Below are 20,519 nucleotides of genomic sequence, written 5' to 3'. Positions count from 1 at the left end.
TGTTTAGCAAACGTTTCTTAAGTCTTTAAAAATTTTCTCTGAAATGGATTATATATTCCTGTTGCTTTGTTATCTCAATTTACCTTTAATTTTACAAAGGCGAATTGAGCATTTCAACTCAGACATTGAATAACCACAAAAATTGGTGATTTCTGTGCTAATCTTTATTATAGAAATCTCAGAAGAGTGTGCATAAAGGTTATGGTGAGAAATATGTTTATTTTAGAAAGTTTATTTTTTAAAAGGACCTCTTTGAAAGAACTTTTTCTTTTACTTTAATTTATAAAGGGCTTATATTTAATGGACTGGCTTCATTTGCTTATTAAACGATATATTCTTTGAATAATTTTTCCCTACCTGCTACTCTGTAATGAACAAGTCAGAATCTTGAAGTTCTGAGACATTTATTAACAAATCAGTATACTTTTGGTTGCCATATTTCCCCTAAATGTTGCACTAAATTATTCAGGTTTAAAATAGGAGAATGACCACATAGAGATTATATTTAAAATATTAATAATGAAGTTTAATATACAAAGATATCACTGACTAATTTTTAATTTCCTCTAGCTACTGTTATAATTAAAAGATATGTTGTATTGACAGCATCAAGAGAAATTTGAACCAAATAATAGGAATATAGTGTACAGACTTCAAATGAAACAAATTTTAAACTTTATTTCTGTAATGAATGTTACTGTATTTTCAACTTTAATCACAATATTTTTATTGGGAGTCTTAAAAAATATTGCCTATTTGATTAGACAGACTTAGAAATTTTAAATAAATACTGTATTTGTTTGAAAAAATTGCAAACAGTGCATTTGCTTGTTAGATGTCTAATTGGGTTAGGATACCTGGTTCTATAAGATTGCAATTACATTTTTAGAAGCATTAACGACTGTAGGAACAAAACTTTGTTCTATATGAGTGTGGACTTTCTTTTAAACTCAGTTGCCTTTTTATTCCTAACAGCCTGAAATAAGGAGTTAAAATATCTACACAAGTCCTAAGTAGGTTCTGTACTGGGATGATTTTTAACATAACCAGATAGTAAATAGGGCCTCTCTGCTGGCCAGCTGAAAATCAGAGGTGTTGAATATTATCTTGCTCTATTAATTTTGGACAGAATGGGCATCTTTAAAGGTTGTCCAGACTTTGAGAATTCTTCTCTAAATATGTCTATAAGGGAGGAAAAAAATTTCAAAGGGAAAAAGTTTTCTAGTTTTATTTATTAATAACATGAATTTGTGATATTTGTCTAACGTCAGTAAAAAATGGCTACATCTCTAGGAGGCATTTATCAATATCAAGACTGCTTCATTCTTCTTTCTTTCCCTACTAATTGGTAATAAATACCTTATTAATAAATTTTAGCAAGTAAATTTAGAATCCGCAGTTTTTTCAAAAGATTGAATCCAGCTATACATTTTTTGCAGATGTGTCCAAAGAGTGAGTAGGACACACCCAAATTATAAACAGTTAACAACTGATTCAGCTTATAGAACTATATTACACAGTGTATACATGTAATTTAACCCTGTAAAAATTAACATTTCAAAGTAATTTTTGTATTTAGAATTTTCAGAATTCAACTCTTACGTACTTTAAGACTTAGCTCTCAGGGAATTTGATTTTATAGTTTGTATGGTATTGTGGGGCATTAAAAACAAAATTTAGAAAATGAAGTCTAATCATCTAGCACAGAACCTTATGCAGTATAAACTGGTATTTCTAATATCTCAGTATCTTTACATCTGTGAATGTTTTATCTTCCCTTTTAATAATATATTTTACCTTGGTAATATTAAACACAACATGCTTTACTAAATTTATGTAGCTCTAGGAGGACAAATATCCTGATTTTAATAATGAATTGATTTAATAATTCAGTATATGTTTAGTTGACTAGAACTACTGCTTTTTCATTTTTAGCCTATTCGGTTCATATTTGCTCCTAGTTTTTAATACCTTCAGTCGTTCCTTTGTGTCTCTACAGACGGTGTACTTGATCTGTCCACTAAGAAAAGTCCATGTGCTGGCAGCACTTCCCTGAGCCACTCTCCAGGCTGCTCCAGTACTCAAGGGAACGGGTAAGGGAAAATATTTGTAACCTTACACAGTTTTATAAAAGTAATTTATTAATGATTGATACCAGTCTCCCCTGTACATTTTAAAAATTAACCCTTCGGAGTAGCAGTCTTAGAGATGGGCCTTTTGCAAAATGTCCACCTATCAAGTAAAGATACAATCTCTGTAATTTAGAACTGGCTAGTATAGAGCAATTCTGTCGGTTTAGTACAAATAGTAAATAATCATGAATATGGCAAGAATATGTCTTTGGACTTTTAGTTGTTGAGTGTTTTGAAGTGTGAAACCCAAGCTAAGTAATTCCAAAGTTAAGATGTAAAGGTGTATTGTATGTTTTGAAGTTGTTGACTGAAAATTGAGCTCTAATATTATAACTTAATATGTATTGTGGGGTTTTGTGTGTGCGTGTGTTGTTTTGTTTTTTTTTTTTGGTTTTGGTTTTGTTTTGTTTGTTGATTTGAACTGCAGTTTTAATTCTGTGTGGCAGTTCAGAAAATGTCTGTATTTTTTTGTTTTCTAATAGATGAGACTGGTTATAGATATTGGTGGGTAACCATCTTATGCTGCCAGGACATTACTACATGCTCAATATTGATAACTCTTAGCAGACCACCTAATTTCATAGTGTAAGAATTGTCTAATTCTCCCTATATATGTACATACTAACCATTTCTAAAACTTAGGTAATAAAATATTTAGAGACTACTTTTGGAAGCCATTTCCATAATGCTGTGTTGTGACCAAAAATCAACAAATCTAGTTATGAAAAATAACTTCAGTAGGTTTAAATTAGTTAATATTTAGATCTTTTAATTTTTAGAATACCAACTTGGGAAAGTTAGTTATTATAAAGGAATAAGTAAACAAGAATAGACTAGCCTTTTCTGACTGACTCTTAAATTACCTTAAAATTGAAGGATTCCTCTTACTGGCTTCTAAAATATACCCCCTTTAAATTTTCAGTCAAATCTATCTTTTTTTTTCCTCCTCTCCTTTCTTCAGTCTAAAAATAGCTATTACTTTTATCTATTTTACATAGTTTACTAATCTCTTTTTCTTAAGCCCTTCTTTTTTCAATGGCATAGTGCTGTATATGTCAGCATGATCCCAAATCATTGGGTTACATGCATACATTTTTTAAAAATTGAGTTGTATAATTAAGAGCACATAAAGGAGAAGCCCAAATGTGCTTTGCATAAATGAATCTCTTAAGATTCACCTTAAACTTGGTTACCAGGTCCATGTATTATATGGTTGAAGTTGCTGTGTTAATCTTTCTGAATGAAGTGTTTTCTTTGTGGTTTTGTTTTATAGAAGACAAATACACCAATACTACTGCCCATCATTTAGTAGTTGAGTACTCAGTGTGTCCTTACTGTGTTATTTACTAATGACAGCACAGAGTCCCTGTAGACTTATGGAGAACATAGCTTGCTTACCATTATTTCTGCTAAAAAAAACATCAGCTAGATTTCATTACTAGTTAATGTAATCACTCCCTTTGGGTATGCTTTGCCATTTGCTAATCTTAACATTGATAATCTTTATCTGTTGTGAAAATAAAAACCTTATGAATTCGCTTTGTGTGTATATAGTAGGTATTTTAAACATTTTTGAAAGCTATCCATTTAAAATTTCAAAGTAGATGTTTGCTATTTCAAGAAGGGTTTTTTTTTTGTTTCATTTTTGTTTTGTTTTGTTTTTAACCCAAGAAAACTGCTACACAATTATTTATATACCTCTCACAATAAGTACTTTGAATAGAGTTTAAGGAGCAAAGTCTTGGGGAAAATAAAGGGTAATTTCTTTTAAGCTTGGAATATTTCAAATGGAGAATCAGTGATACTCATGTATCTGCAGCTGATAGTGTTTTAAAATGAAGAAATGTGGTAAGTTGTAATGTAGAGGGGGTTTTTTTGTTTTGTTTTGTTTTGGTTTGGTTTTTGTTTTTTGCTGTTGTTTGTTTGGGGGGAGAGTGGGAAGCTGGTAGCCATATTTTTTTTCCCCAAGCAAAATAAGGAATGTTCTTTGGAGTGGTTTGATTTTTGATGATGAACATCAACTCATTTGTGGGATAATTGAACAATTATGGGTTCCATCAATGTAAATAGTTCCAGTTTTACACCTGGTTGTCATGATGTTGAATATGTTGCATTAAAATAAATGATTTGGCTTACTCTTTTATTACTGTACTTGTTTAGTGGTAACGTCACATTGGTAACACAATTCTGTGTAGGTCTATGGAGATTGATGATTACTTTGTAATTAATAATTCAGGTGCTATTTTCAGACAGTTGCGCGAAACTTTTTCTCCGAAAATTTGTGAACCCAACCAGAGACCAGCTGACAGGTTCTTTTTTCTTTGCCCAAAAAGCTCCTGGTTTTTTTGGTTTTTTTGGTTTTGTTTTGTTTTTTTCTTTTTCTTTTTTTGTGAATGAATTTTAAAACTAACTGCTGAGACAATTTTTTAATTTTAGAGAAAAATAAATAAATAACACAAAGTGATGTTACCCAAGCAAGGCCTTCTAATAAAGGAGTGGTCCCCTCACCCATCCCTCCCTACCTGTGCAAGTCCTGCTCACATCAGTTTCCTTCCATCCAATTAGGCGACCTGGGAGACCCAGCCAGTACCGCCCAGACGGACTTCGGAGTGGTGATGGGGTACCTCCAAGAAGCTTACAAGATGGAACCAGGGAAGGTTTTGGACACTCCACATCACTCAAAGTTCCACTGGCTCGATCCCTGCAGATTAGTGAAGAACTACTGAGCAGAAACCAATTGTCCACAGCTGCCAGCCTTGGGCCATCTGGATTACAGAATCATGGACAACACTTAATATTATCCAGGGAAGCCTCTTGGGCAAAACCACATTATGAGTTCAACCTCAGCCGTATGAAATTCAGGGGAAATGGTGCACTCAGCAACATCAGTGACCTTCCTTTTCTTGCAGAAAATTCTGCCTTTCCAAAAATGGCACTTCAAGCAAAACAAGATGGAAAAAAGGATGTGAGCCATTCATCTCCTGTAGATTTAAAGATACCACAAGTTCGAGGAATGGATCTTTCTTGGGAATCTCGCACTGGTGATCAGTACAGCTATAGCTCTTTGGTAATGGGTTCACAAACGGAGAGCGCACTTAGTAAAAAATTAAGGGCTATTCTTCCAAAACAAAATAGGAAAAGCATGCTAGATGCTGGACCCGATTCTTGGGGCTCAGATGCTGAGCAGTCTACCTCTGGACAGCCATATCCCACATCGGATCAAGAAGGAGACTCTGGCTCCAAGCAGCCTCGGAAGAAAAGAGGGCGTTACAGACAGTACAACAGTGAGATACTGGAGGAAGCAATCTCAGTGGTTATGAGTGGAAAAATGAGTGTTTCCAAAGCTCAGAGTATTTATGGCATTCCCCACAGTACACTGGAGTACAAAGTAAAGGAGAGGCTGGGCACTTTGAAAAACCCTCCAAAGAAAAAGATGAAATTAATGAGGTCGGAGGGGCCAGATGTTTCTGTAAAGATTGAATTAGATCCCCAGGGAGAGGCAGCACAAAGTGCAAATGAATCAAAAAATGAGTAGGAATACTGTAGAGTGCCAATTACTGTACAAACTGGGTGAGCACTACTGCATTGTTCAGCTGTCATTGCTTGCACCTAACTTCATTTACTGTAACACTTGTTTCTTTGCAGATTTTGCATTGACTTGTGTACAGAGGTGAAAGGTGCATTCCGAATGTTGCATATTTTAAAATTTCCATGTGCAGTATGGCTCGGAATATTGTTTGGCCTTTTGCATGTTTCTCTACAAAAGAGAATTGAGTTACCTCACAGAGAACACAGATACATGGAAGTGGACTCCTTGCCTGTAGAGCCTGCATGCTTTTCTTTCTTCTTTTTTTTTCCTTAAGTTATATTTGCCTTTATTTAAAAAAAAAAAAAGAGGAAAAAAAGCCCCCTTTTAGAAACCATCTCTGTCATACTGGGAGCTTTATCGTTGCAAATTGGAAAGCCATCTTATAATATAAAATTATTCAGATTTTTTCTTCTAAGATTTAACTAATTGAAGGATTAAACTAAAGAATAAACCCTTAAGAATAATAAAGCCTTTGAACTCAAGAAATTTGGTTATCTAATGATAACCATTTGGGTCAATTTACATTTTATAAATTTCTTCTCACTATTAAGTTTACTTAATAAATTAGCAGTCTGTTTAGTGCTCACCCAGGAAAGGAGGAGGTGGAATGGGTACACACACTACCTTCAGAAGTGCTTCAGTAAATTGCTTTGTAACACTACCTTTGCTGTAATTTCATTTGGGTTTTCTAAGGGTAGAATTTGGTCTCACCAACAAGTGAGGATATAGCCTTATCTCATGGAGGACGAGCTCCGTTCTTACTCAGGAGCAGTCAGGGTACATTACATTACATAAAACAATAGAGGATGCCTCATTTTAGCAAACTAGGTTTCTTTGTATTCTTAAATCTTTTTAAAGATTTGATCATGTGCTAACTAATGACTTAATGTTGTTGCAGCAACTAGTTTAAAATTTAGGATCTGTTTATTGGGGATGGGAGAAATAGGGAAAGAAATGTGTTTAAGTAGACATGATACTGCAAAAATGATATCTAGGTTTTACAACATCAGTAGTCGGCGCATATATCCACATTGATGAAGGATTCATGCTTGTAATGAGAGAAAAAAATAAAACCACAAGGTAACCTAATATGATTTAGGTTGCTTATCATTTTCTAACAAAATCAGGAGTCAAGCTCATTAGTTTCCTTTTTTTTTTTTTTAACTAATCCAAATTTTAGTACAAGAGTAGGGGGCTGATTTGATTTTTGTTGGTTTGATTTTTTTTTTTTTTTTTTGGCATCCCACCAAATATCCCCTTCTTAACTCTTTCTGATACTTAACTGATTTTCCTGGTTGTTTAGCACATGGTTCAGGACCTTTTAGATCATGTTTGTATAAGCACTCCTTGAAGAGAACACTTAAGCTTTTTTTGAGATAGGCTTTTAATAAGCTTGGAAAGTTTATTTTCTACAGTTTTTTATAAGAATAACTGATAAAGCCCATGGGATTTAATTTTGAATTGGGACCAAATTACTATTTGTACAAAAAATATCCATATCCCATACATGTGCTGTAATAATCTGCTGGGAGATATTTAGGACCTTCTTTCTGAATGCTTAATTCCCCCCCCCCCCCCCAAAAAAAAGTCATTGGAGTTTTGGGTTAAAACAAAATCAAACTTGGAGTGTTGGTTAAATAGAAGTTGATGATTTCAGAAGGATATTAACAGTTTGAGGAGAAGTAGGTCAAGATATTCCTAAGGCATAAATTCTTGCCTTGAAACATTGGAGCAGTTAATTAGATTAAGGATACTTCTTTCCCCTCCCACCCCCACCCCAACAACCTATGTGTTCAAAGGTTAGGCACACCATTGCTGTTACTAAAATATATGCACTGCTCATTCTTGACGTAGCCTGGGCTTGGGTTCCCCTTTTAGTTTGGTTATTTTGTGTAGCATTTTAATCAGTGAATGACTGAACCTGTTTCCTCCTGGCTTTCTGGCCTTCTCAACAAAAAAAGCAATTTGGGCTCATTGGCAGTATATGGCTCTGCAAAATTTTCCAGCCTAGCTGGAGGTTGCAATAAAATTATCAAATGTATGGTTTTCATCTGCAGTTGAAGGATGTTGTACAAAGTTTGCTGAAAGCAAAGGGCTAAGCTTATGAAGGAACACCTCCTTTCTTCCACACTCAAGAATTTGCTGGCACACAATTAATTGCAGCCATTGTGGTGCCTTTTTGTATGATGGTTGGTGTATTCAGTGACCCAAGATTGCTGCAAAAAGGTCTTCTGAGCAATTAATTGTGCTTGTTCCCCCTCCTCCCCTCAGAAAGGCATCATTAAAGGCCCATTTGAAAATCTGGCCCTAAAAGTTCAACTTTTGTAGAGTTTTACTGTTCAGAGAGGTTTAATCCTATGTGGTAGTCTATATAAGTGATGTATGAGTTGTTATGTAAATTTTGTCATTGTAGTGTACATGGAGTGATCATTTTACTAACATAAATATTTTCTATGTGTGTTTCAGTGGATGACAATCGAGCAGCAGAAGAATGGTGTGCCTACCCTTTAATGCTGCAGTTTAAATAAGAGAACTTGTATTGTGTCATTTCAGATTGTAGGCTGAGAGTTGTAAATAGTGAAAATTTGAGTACTATTATTATTTGTTTTGGTTAGAAAGTGAATTTTAAAAACAAACCAAACTCTAAACTTTCTCAGATAAAAAGTCCTGAGACCTGAAGATTGTAATACTCATGTCTGTGAAGCTTTTAAACATATACACTTGAGATCAGTCATGACTTGATATTCAGGTAAACTTTCTTTTCCAAGAAGCTTTTCAATAAGCATATTTCCTCCAAAGTTTCTCTCCCTCTCTCCCCTCTCCCTCCTTTTTTTTTTTTTTTTTCTTTTTTGAGTGTAGATTATTTTAAAGCACTAATTGCATTACATTGGTAACTGCAATATAAAATAGCCATTATTGTTTTGTGAAGCATGGTTGAAATTAGATAGTGGTCCCTTTAAATTTCATGAGCCTCTCAAAAGAAAAAAAAACTTAAAAAAAACAAAAAGCTGCTGAATATTTCAAAAGATATATATTTTACCTTATTGTAGGTTTTGTAAAGTTAGTTTGTAATATTCAGGTGCACTTTTAATGTTAAATTTTGTGTTCAGAGTTCCATTATACCATGTATTTCTCAGAGGTTGTACATCACATGGTTGGCTGTCAGTCTCAGTGCCTCCAGTGATCCTTTAATATTTGATTTTTCTCTTTGATTTACCACTCTTCTGTATGGCACTTTCAGTGTAGATATTCTAGTTTGGGGACATCTTATAAATGGGTATTAGAGATTGGTCTATTCGCATGCTTAATTTCTGCTAATCAGAGGTTTGCATGACCCAAACAACATGTGAGTATGGTGTGGGAAAGTGTAGTTCACAGTTCTCTTTGTCGCAAAAGCCTTTTTTCCCCTCACATTTTCCAGTAGGCAGATGATGACATTGTTCAAATTATATGATAGTACTCAAACTAATACTAGGAGATAATATCTTTAAAATCAATTCTGGAATTTTTATGAGAGAACGTTGATATTATAGACTGGATAAGCTATGGCTCTATAAAATCAAAACACTAAATAATTCTGTGAAAGGATATCTTGTTGGTATTTTTATCATTAGCTTTCTCATTTCTGAAACTATACTGTCATCAAGCTTGACAGTAATGTAGTGTATTATATTACTTTTTCAGTAGGCTTACATGTGGCTCTGAACTATGCTTGTGATGAGCTAGATAGTTTTTTTCTGTTCCCTAAATACCATGAAGGACAAGGTCTCTTTTTCAGGAAAAATAATTTATATTTGTGTATATAATACTTTTTAATATTGTTTGTTGCTATTCTGAAGTTTAGATGTTGCGCGATAAACCTTTGCTGCAGCAGATCATGAATATGACTAAGGCTTTGTGTGATAGTAGGGGTCCTCATGTGAAGTTAATTACTGTTCATTCTGGTGAGCAAGCTCAACAAGTGTGAAGTGTGTATTAGCTTTATTTGGTACATTTTTACTTTACAACATTGAAGTGCTTTTAGAACTCTGGTTATCTAATGTAAACCATTACCTCAACCAATTGGCATTTCTATTCCCCAACATTTTACCTGAGCTATAATATGAGCTATATGGGATCAGATAGTAAAATAATAAGGCACAATAAGAAGTTTAGTTCCCAATTTTCTGGAGAGAACTCTAAATTAGACTGAAAATGACTACCTATAAAGGCCCATATCCTTACTACCTTCTGTCATTATGCAGTATATGGCAACCTTTGGGCTGCTTTTGAGCTATGTGTTCTCCCCCTACCCTAAGTAAGCACACAGTGTAGGGCCTGGTTATAAGCCTCTGGGATTCTCTTACATTCTTGCATTTCATTGCCCCCAAAAGTGAAGCTTGGATTCAGTTAGTTATTTCTGTAGACAAATGAATGCATCTTAAATCAATATCAGAATCTGAAATTATTTTGAGTAGATATAGTGGATATATGACAGTTCAGTTTCATTTTTATTTCAAAGCTATTATCCCTGTAGATTTAATTTTCAAATCACTTATTTTTGCTTCTGTATTTTCTTGTTTCTTTTTCTTTACCTAAATGCCAGAGGTTGTTTTCATATAAACTACCCTTTTCTGTATATTCCGGTTGCTGTCATTGGTAATAGAATATGGCACTAGACTTAACTGCCCCACTTGTTTTACAGGTGATATTTTAAATTACATGTTAAGTTTTGGCCTTCATGACGATATCATAGATGGTCTTCATTAGTACTATGATCAGGCCAGTATTAAAAATTTGATGGTTTTAGCCATACAGCCCACTTAGGAGACAGTTAAATTATATATGGATTTTTAAAAATCTTATTGCTTTCAAAATCTCCTGAAAAGGAAAAAGCATAATTGTGATACAAGGAATGCAGACCTCCAAACTCTTTCTTCTTAGTTTTTGGATTCATTTTGAGTAGGATTTGTGAACATGACAACTGATAGGAAAAGGAAAAGGGGAGAAATTCTTTGCATAAACTCTTGTCTCTTATTCCCGAATAATTATGCTTTTTAAAGAAGCAGACATTTGCCCTGTAGCATAACATTGTAGCTGTGTGCCCTAAGTGTTACGAAGGTGATTGGGGTGGGAATGGGAAGAATGGTGGAAAAGTATGTAGTCTTTGAGTAAAGGCTAAAGATTCTGTCCTAAAATACTAAAAAGTAGTGACAGGATAGATATTGTAGCAAAGTTGGGCCATCTTCATTAAATAGAAAAATACTTTAGACTTTTGAAAATGAGAATCAAGACTAATTAATACTGATTATACAAACAAAACATGAGTTAATTCTGCAGTTATTTGGGGGATAATTTTAAGATTTCTCGTTCGTTTAGTGCTATGTCAATAAAAACTGAAAAGCAAGCACTTTTAGTTAATCATAGATTTATTGGATGGAACAATTATTGTAATCATAATATTTAACTTTTATTGTCTGAATGTGGAAATGAACTCTTTATCCTGTCTTGAACTGTCATTGAACAGGCTCAAGATGAACTTTTCAACACTGGAAATGACCCTACACACATACCAAAAAAATCTAAAGCAGTAAGACATATTTGAAGATCCATAACTCCTAGACTTTTTAGACTTGTCTTAGGAAAGAATTTATGAACCTATAACCAGTATTAGTGCAGTCTTGGGTTCCTTGTTCTGCATAATTGCACCCTTTCTCAGGTATGTCCTGAAAACAAATTTTAAACTAATCTCTTTAGAGATTAGATTCTCAGTGGATAGTGTGTAAGGGGACTGGGGGTGGGGGGACAGGGTAGTTGGACACAGGACACTGACACAGTTAAGCAGGGATTTTTAAGTCAATAGCCAAATAGAATTTCAATCTAGAATATTATTGCCCTGTCAGATTGAGTGAAACACCTCCTTTTTAAGTTTGGTTAATACCCGGTGCTACACTCCTAAAAGTCTTTTTTTTTTTTTTTTTTTTTCATTCAGTTTACTTTTTTTTTTTTCCTGCTTGGTGGATGGGTATACAGTATACTTTACTATCACTAGTTGAAGCTAGTCATTTGACTGAAATGTTTAAAGTACTAGAAAAGGGATAATTCAGCACTTTTTCTGTTACAACACTAAAGTCTTAATTTATCTTCAGAGTCTTGGGTACTGTAAGTTTTAGGGTGATTATTTAAAAATATAAAACATACTACATAATATCGGGTCAGTTCACATTTATATAAATCTCATAAGAAAGAAAAGACAACATTTTATACCTTTCAAGCAATTCCAAGTGAATGCCTAAATTTTCCTCATTTCATTAAGCATTTTAGGCTTAAAAATTTGGAATTTGAAAGAAAGTGAGGGGGAAATTCCCCAAAATGAAAAATTAAGTCCAATTATTTCAGAAAAATAAATCACTAGGAAATTGGGTAGGAATTCTCTCCCCTTTAAATCTTCAGGGAATGAGCAGTATTTAGAATCTGGCTGAAATTCAAGCCTTTTTACTGTGTAAATTTTTAATATTAACTCACTGACATGCTTTTTACATCAGAGGACTGAAAAGGATCTTAATGTTTTTAAGTTATGAAAGGGTATATTTCTAAAATGAGGGGGGGATAATTAACTAGGTTAGTATACCAGCATTAGTAAGTTTAAGGAATTTAGTATGTAATAGCAAAGTGTTTGATTAAAAGTTTAATCCTATATTACTAGTCGAAATTAGTAACATTCTGATCTAGGAAAGATATAGTCATTGGATATTGATATGCTGTGCTGTCAGAAAAACAGACTAAGATAGAAAACCTTTATCTGACTCCCATATGTTGTTTTTTTTCTGATGGGATGTATACTTAGCAGCTTATTGCTGCTTTGAGAAGAAATGTATAGAATATACATTTGGAGTGTTAGCATTTAATTCTTTATAACCTCCACTTTAAATTGTCAGACATTGGTATTTTATCAGTCCAAACTGTTAAATATAACTAATGTTCTTAGGAATCCAACTTGTACACACTGTTTTAAAACCCTCAGGGACAGTTTACACACTATTCTCACTCAATTCAGGTACTTTGATGCTATTCTTAAACCTAACAGTGACTTGTATTTTTCTGTTTTGCTTTTATTTCGTCGTGCTGGTAGCACATCCTTGATGAATGTCAACTTAAAAACTCAGTTCAGGTATCCAGGTATAACTCAGCCAAACAGATTTTAAAGCTGCATATAACTCTCCAGCACACGGTGCCTCACACTCTTATAGTGGCATTCTATATATTCAGTTATTACTACTGAGCAGATAATACGGGGGTTCCTGTTAACAGTATATTTAAAAATCAAAATGTGCATAAAGGTATATAGCCAGCACACACACATACCCCCCCCACCCACAAGGTTAACCTATGTATTTTTAAATGCCACTAATAGCCAGCACAATTAAACAACATTCCTTGCTGCTTCTGTAAATTGTCACAGATGCAGTTCCTCCTCAATGTGGCTCTTGCATCTTCACCATAACTACTACTAAACTCAAGCACTCATTGGTCCTTGATTGTCTGACCTCTACATTCTAGTTTATGCAATGTCTTTAGAGAATTCTGTGCACTGGCCACTGTGATGGAACCGTTGGGCCAGGAGTGCTTTGTGTTTATTAGTAGTGATTCTGCCAAAGTTGGTGTTGTAACATATGTAAAATGTCAAAAATATTAGCAGAGGTGACCTAGGTCTGCATGTCAGCAAATGATTTCTTCAAAATATTTGGAAGACTTGAAGTCGTCCTCAGTGACAAGTTTCTTGTGATGTGAAGTTCAAATTCCAATGTTTTAGCACTTTGCATCGTTAATGTTAAGACTTGTCTGCAAGAAGTCTCTGTTCTTAAAAACTCCTTCTGTTTTCTGCAGTAATATCTGTGGTTACCAAAATAGATTATTCCTCTGCTTTAATATTTGATATCTTACATCTAAAAAGAATTTTCTCTGATATAAAACCCACAGCCTTTGAATATATTTGGAAATGGCATTTTTCAGATTTCTTAGAAGTTCAAGTGTCATGCAACAAAACAGGAACCCCCTTTACTCTTATGGACCTCATTTCAATATACTGTTTACAGTTTGACGGAATTGTATAATTTAATATTTCTCTTGTACTGTAGTTTATATTTATTTACAGATTTTTTTTGTACTGTGTGATTTGAACGTTTTATTCCTTGCTATGATCAATGTTTATGTAGTAGAGCACTTATGATCACAAATTAAGTTTTTTGGTTTGATTGCACTACGTTAAATTTTAAATGCAGTTCTGATTTTTGACTGGACTAAAATAAGCTGTGTCTTAATGTATGTGATGAGTACTTAAATTTTAATCCATATGGTCCCCTTTTTTTCCTTTTTTTTCTTTCTTTTTTTTTCTTTTTTTTTTTTTTTTGCATTGTATGTCAAAAGCGCTAGTTCTTTCGTGCATGTGTAAGATTTAATGGTTCCATTGTATTATTTGACCATGACATTTTGGAGAAACATTCCCAGCTGTAATGTTGTGTATGGTAGTTCTCACTGGATGCTAGACTTTTCAAAACCACTATTCTTCTAATAAATTTTGTTGTGAAAATCTGTTTTAAAAGCTTGGTTTCTATTTCCTAAGATTTTAATGCTTTAAAAAAAAATTGACAAAAGGGATAAGAGTTAGAAATGTGCTATAAATGAAAATGGTTATCAAAGTTAATTTTTCATGATAAATTCTTTACAGAAGAAATCCCTTAGATAACTATAAGTTCTTATTATAAAACAGTGCTTTAGTATTCAGATGCAGCACTACCTTATAATTCAGTTCTTTTACTAAGTTGATACTCCCCTTGGACTACATTAATTTTCTTCTTGGATTAAATTACTAAACAGCTAAACAAAATATATTTTCATAATACCTTTTTCTGACTGGACTTTGTTTTCAAACGTTTTCACGGAGTAAAACTTTATGCTTGAATTGCTTGCCAAAAAAGAATGATTTACTAATTTTTATTTCCTCTTTTCTTATTAAGTGTAAAAGTAACATTGTTAGTTAATTAAAGTTATTAGTTCTGAGTATTGGGAAAATGATATTTCCTTTTACCAGGAAAATAATGAAAGAACAGCATAATGAAATGGCAGTGTATTGTGTCTTGCTCAACATTTATATTGTGGTTTTTAGAAACTAGTTTATATCAAGAAATTTTGTGTTATAAATTCCTATTGTAAAGTTGTTAGTAAAAGTTGAATTATAGTGATAAAGATTAAAAGTGATGTAAGCTCAGTCCTTCAAAAAGTTGTATTTTCAAACTCATGATGTAATTACATATAGACGGGTTGAAGTGATTTCTAATTATTCCTAATATATTCAAACATGATGCTATTTTTGTTAGTTGGTCTAGCTTTCTTTTAGTTAATTATTTTTGTCTCAGACATACTGGTTATCCTGGCTATTTCTGCCTTTTAGTTTGATGTTTATAAAATCCAAATTTTTGTTGATAATACAGGCTTACTCATTGACTTCATTTGTTACCCTTTCTCAGTTATGCCACATGTTTATAAAACATTTTTCTGGAAACCTAATTATTTCTTTGTAAATTTCAAAGCTGTAAGTACTTGGTTTCTTAAAATTATCCATTCTAAAGTGGTGGCCAGATCAGTGTAGTAGGACAATAACATATCATAAATGAATTTTGTGTGATATCTTCAAAGTTGATATGTAGTAGTATTTAGCTCTTCATTTGTTATGATCCTATTAAAAGAAAGGACTTCCTTCTAAACCAGAAATTTCTTCTCAGATTCTGCTGATGCTTTGGAATTAATTCAGGGACTCCTGTGCTTTAACAAGGTATAGGAATTGGGGAAGTCGAGAAGGGAAATGGAGTTAAATAAGTGAATGGAATGGAAAAGCGTTTAGTTTTTTATCATATCCTGAATGTGGATTTGTTATTTTTTCCCAAAGACTGTGAATTTCTCTTGGCAGACATTTGTACTCAAATGAAAATACCCAAGTCATATAATGTTAGATTTTGTAGTTGATATGAGTGAACAGTTCTTCTTTTATAAAATAGTATTTGCATATTAAGTGACAGTAGAAAACTCTTCTTGTATTTTGAATATCCACTTTATCATTATTTGTTTCCAAATGGTTTTTAAGCATTTTAACACTGACTTTTCTTTTTCATATTCAACTTAAGTATAAGTTGTTGGACCTTATGTTGTTTGGGGTGGGGAGGAATACGGTAGTATGAGTATCATACTGTATACTTAGAGTTGGAGTAGACAGGTGTGCTTTCAACAATTAATAGAAAAGAAATATTCCTCAAACAAAACATTGTCTAAAAGGTTGATGAGTGTATAATTAGCAGTTTAAGGCATGAATTATTCTTAAACTAGAATTTGGAAAATAAGCAAAAATACGTCAAAATGCATAAGTTTTAAACCCTGTTATTATGAGTCTGGAGATTTTATTAGACAGGTAAAAGTACCACTTTTTGGTGATTACTATTTTTAAAATGTTGATTTTACTATTTTTGCCAATTTTATTTGATCCAACAGTATGGAAAAGTGAAAGGGATTGGTTGATACTTTTTCAATTTGGTGTACTAGAAAGGTCACTTCTTTTTTCATCTGTAAAATGAAAGTACTGGGATGAATGGCTTTCAGGCCTCATTTCAACTCTGAATCTATTAATTTTCTATTAAATGTGAGATAAATATACAAGTTGTATCTGTTCAAAAGTTGGAAAATACAGTAGCCCTTTACTGAATAATGGGAACTGGTCTTAAACCTTAGGTCTCACTTTTGCATTGCAGTGTTTTCTTTTAAAAAAAACGAAAACAAAATACGGATGTCATTTTAGGTGCCTTTTATTTAAAAGAAGTCTATTTTCAGTTTCGGGGTTTTTTTTTGGGCGGGGGGAGTTGGTTTTTGTTTTGTTTTGTTTTGAGGTTACCAGGACTGAGAATTGAACCTGGGACCTAGTAAGTGGGAAGCCAGTGCTCAACCATTGGCTCCACTGAATTGGTTTTATCGTTTGTCTTATTGTTTGTTTTTGTTTTGGGGAGTCACCAAGAACCAAGCCTGGGACCTCCCATGTAGGAAACAGGCACTCAACCACTTGAGCCACATCTGCTCCCCTTAAGTTTTTTAATGAATTGTGTATAAATGTGGTGATAATGTTTGAAAAAAATACCTTGAGCAGTCACTTTAATCTGACTAATTTAAGGTATGTTATTCACAGTTTCTTTTTCTGTTGTGTGCAGGCTAGTTCTTCCTTAAATTTTAGAGCACTAAGGATCTGGAGGGTTATCGAGAATGATCATTCTCAATCAGAATCAACTTTTTAAGAATTCAAATCCCTGGGTCCTTTGCTAGATTAATTGAACCAGTTTCTTAAAGCAAGACTGGGCATCTTATATATTTTCAAAAAGTTCCACTGAAGGCTTTGATGAATCTGCTGATTAAGCACTATTGGTCCCATTCTCATCTTTCATTTTCAGGTGAAAAACATGGAAATATGGGAGTTTTAGACTCCTCCCTCTTCAAGGCATTGCCTGTAATATTTATGATTCCAAATGAATGTACTTGTTCCTATACCACTTTGGCATTCTGATTGAATCTAGAATTAGAATGACAATTTTTGCCTACTAGAAATTTTCTTTTGGATTCAGTTTTAAATAATAAAATCTCACCTATTTATTTATAGTTTGAATCTTGAATAAACTTAATATTGCTTTTTAGGAAGAGAATATCAAATTATGTCTTGGGTCATCAATAAGTATATTGATCATCTACTGTGTCTACCATAAGTTCTGTTACATTTGGTACAAAATAAGAATAAGACCATTTTGGGCCTCCTTGAATTTTTAGTTAGCTACATAAAACATTTATACACATTACGGAGTTACATAATACTACTTTATATTATGAAATCACTTCTGAAAAATTAGGTTAAAAACAGTGTTAAACAGAAATCAGTATTAAAGTCCATTTCTCATTATTCACAATAGTTATGTTCTATAAAGTCATCATAAACACTAAGTTAGTGAATACTGAACCATTATTCCTAGGGGAAATACAGAGTTAGGTTCCTGCAAGCCTCTGGTCATAACATTTTTATCCACCAATTAGTACCTAATCATATTTTACATGTATTTCTTTTTAAAGAAACCTATTTAATATATACTGATTCGTAAACATTAAACACAGATAACAGCACTCATGTCTGAAAGAAGCTTAGCTAAAGACATTTTCTCAGTAAGGTATTTCATGGCCTTCTTGGGCTTAGGAACATTAGGCGGCACTTCAGCACTATGGTTGGTGGCCATTTTAGCCAGTGAAATCACCAACAAAATGTACAAAAATGCAAAAAAAAAGTTGTTTGCTCTTGTTTACAGTATGAGAGCTTATTTACAAAAAAGGACACGTTTACATTATGAGAGTTGAAGTAAGAAAGTGTGTTGCCTTGTTCCATCTGAGCTGGGAACATGGGCATCAAGTGACTCAAATATCTATACATGTCCATAAATGACCACAAAAGCACCATGAGCATTGATTTGGGGAGTACACAAATGTTTCGAGTAGGTAGATAGACACCTGTGAATAATGAGGATTGATTGTAATAGATGCCTTCAAGAAAGCCCTCATAAAGGAACTGGATCTTGAAAAATGGGTAAGGTATAAAGAGTAGAGAAGAGAATATACTAAGGTAGATAAAAAGAATCTAATAGGCTTGGTTTAAAATCCCAGCCCTTCTACTTCCTGACTACATGACCTTGGGAAAGTTAATGATCTTTTCTGACCCTCAGTTTTCTTATCGGTAAAAGGGGACTTAATGGTACCTAGCTCACAACTTTGCTGTGAGGCATAAATGAAATTCTATATTTAGTACAGTACCAGGCTTTTTGCAAATGCTTAATAAATGAAAGAAGTGAAAGCATCTGACTGGAGTTAAGTTTGTGTGAAGGCTAAGGAGACAGTATATAAATCAGATTGAAAGTTCTGGAGGAAACTAAGTTGGTATTGATTAGAACTTTGGAAGTGAGGCGGATGTGTTTGTATTACACTGAGGCACTGGGCAGCCAATCTTGTTTTAACTCTTTAGTCAAGGACATAAAAATGATCAGAAATAGGATTGAAACCTGGAATGCTGCCTCTCTGCATTTTATATGTCTGTTTCAGGGGAATATTATTAAACTATTAATCATTCTTTGTTACTTTTCAAAAATTAAAATGGCATAGTTTGGAAAGAAGATGTTTAAGATTTAAAATAAGGAACTTACATAGAATTTAACTATCCCCATTTCCATTGTATACAGTTATTTGTATTTTTTCCCAAGGTTGAAATTTTACATGTAGATTTTTTGAATCTGTAGATTTTTTTTCTTGGTGGTGGTAGAGTTCAAATAACAGAAAATATAAGAGCTAAATGTGTGTGTGTCCATATATGTTTTATTATCAAAACTGTCTTTCATGAGATATTTTAAGATTCTTCTGCCTGTTCAATGTAATTTTCATTACACTTTTATCAAATGAAGAGTCTTTGCTTTTGAACCTGATGGTATAGGTCATCAATAACACAATTTAGAGTTGTTCATTCTAACATTTATTAAATTGACTTGAGACTTATTTGACAGGAAGACCTGGCAGTGTAACTTTAACTAAGTAGAAATGTATTTGGAAAGAAATCAGGCTAGCAGTTCTTATTAGGTGCTAGGAATTGGTGAGTCCATTAGACCAGATTTTACAAACTGAACCGACCAGTTGTAATCTCTTAGTGAGTTATAAAATCAACGTAGTGGTTCCCAGCCTGCAATTTAAAAAGAAAGAAAAGGAAATAGAATCAGGGTACGTAGTATTTAGTAAGGATAAATACAGTTTCATTGAAACTTATGTGTCTGTCATATACACATATACATACACAGTGGAATATGTGTAGTGGTTACTTTGTAAATTAAAATTATTTCTTCCTTGGGTAGTCAAAAACACTAGTGGGGTTTGAAAGCCACTATGTAACCATGCCTCTTCATCCTGATATTTCTGGTACCTTGGAGAGCACACTATTAACCCGTGTGCATAAAATTGTGAGCCCACACACTTTATTTCTGACCTTTGAAATTTCCTTCTTTCCCTTCCTCGTTGACTTGAACTAATTTTCATTGAAAGCTTATTCTTTTCTATGTCAAAATGTTTCTTTCCTCTGCCCTTTTCATGGCCTTGAAAAATGCCTTATGAAAATTTTCACTACATATCATTTGGTTCGTCCATTCATCACTTAATGCCTGGAAGGAGCTGAGTGCCTAGCTTTAGGCAGTGAAGCTTCCAGAATAAAAAGGAAAAAGTCCCAGACATACAGGAGATCATAATTCAGTGGAGGAGAGAGCTGTGCCCACTGTTAACATGCAGCATAAGTGCTATTTAATAAAAGAAACAAACTATCAGAATAGAATAAATAGCTAATCCTGCTCCCATGGAGAAAGCACTCAAGTAGTAAGTGCAATTATTTAAAGGACTCAGACCACTTTGTAAAATGTTAAAACATTAAAAAAGGACATAAGGAGAATGAAGCATAAGCAGTGGGAAATTAACAGTGGAAATTCTATGCAAAAAAAAAATGACAAGATCAGATTTAGCCTTTAGGAACTTGACAGTTCTGGATAGTGTTACTCAATCTAAAATGTGGAGAAACTGATGACAAAGAGCTTACTGTATAGTATTCTTCAAAGGAAGTTAGTAAATTTAGCTGAACTTGATAGTGTATTGGAAACAAGGGAAGTGATGGAGCTAGCAATAAGAATTGAGGTTGAATATATAAATATCTAAATGTAAGAATA

At 33.4% G+C, this 20,519-nt stretch overlaps 1 protein-coding gene across 8 annotated transcripts in view; it reads left to right on the top strand.

Moving 5' to 3' along the window:
* The window catches only part of LCOR (ligand dependent nuclear receptor corepressor), a 181,052-nt gene that overhangs the window by 143,298 nt on the left and 17,235 nt on the right, over positions 1-20,519 (top strand). For 5 of the 8 annotated variants that reach the window (XM_071215742.1, XM_012524589.4, XM_071215743.1 and 2 more), the window contains one exon: positions 2,000-2,093. The exons of the other annotated variants lie outside the window; for them this stretch is intronic. In XM_071215742.1, the coding sequence (XP_071071843.1) occupies positions 2,000-2,093 (94 nt within the window). The remainder of the gene's footprint in view (positions 1-1,999; positions 2,094-20,519) is intronic. 8 annotated transcript variants of the gene reach the window in all.

Source organism: Dasypus novemcinctus, chromosome 6, assembly GCF_030445035.2.
Source record: "Dasypus novemcinctus isolate mDasNov1 chromosome 6, mDasNov1.1.hap2, whole genome shotgun sequence".
NCBI lineage: Eukaryota > Metazoa > Chordata > Mammalia > Cingulata > Dasypodidae > Dasypus > Dasypus novemcinctus.
Note: the sequence above shows the minus strand (reverse complement) of the source record. Positions and strands in the feature narration are given on the sequence as shown.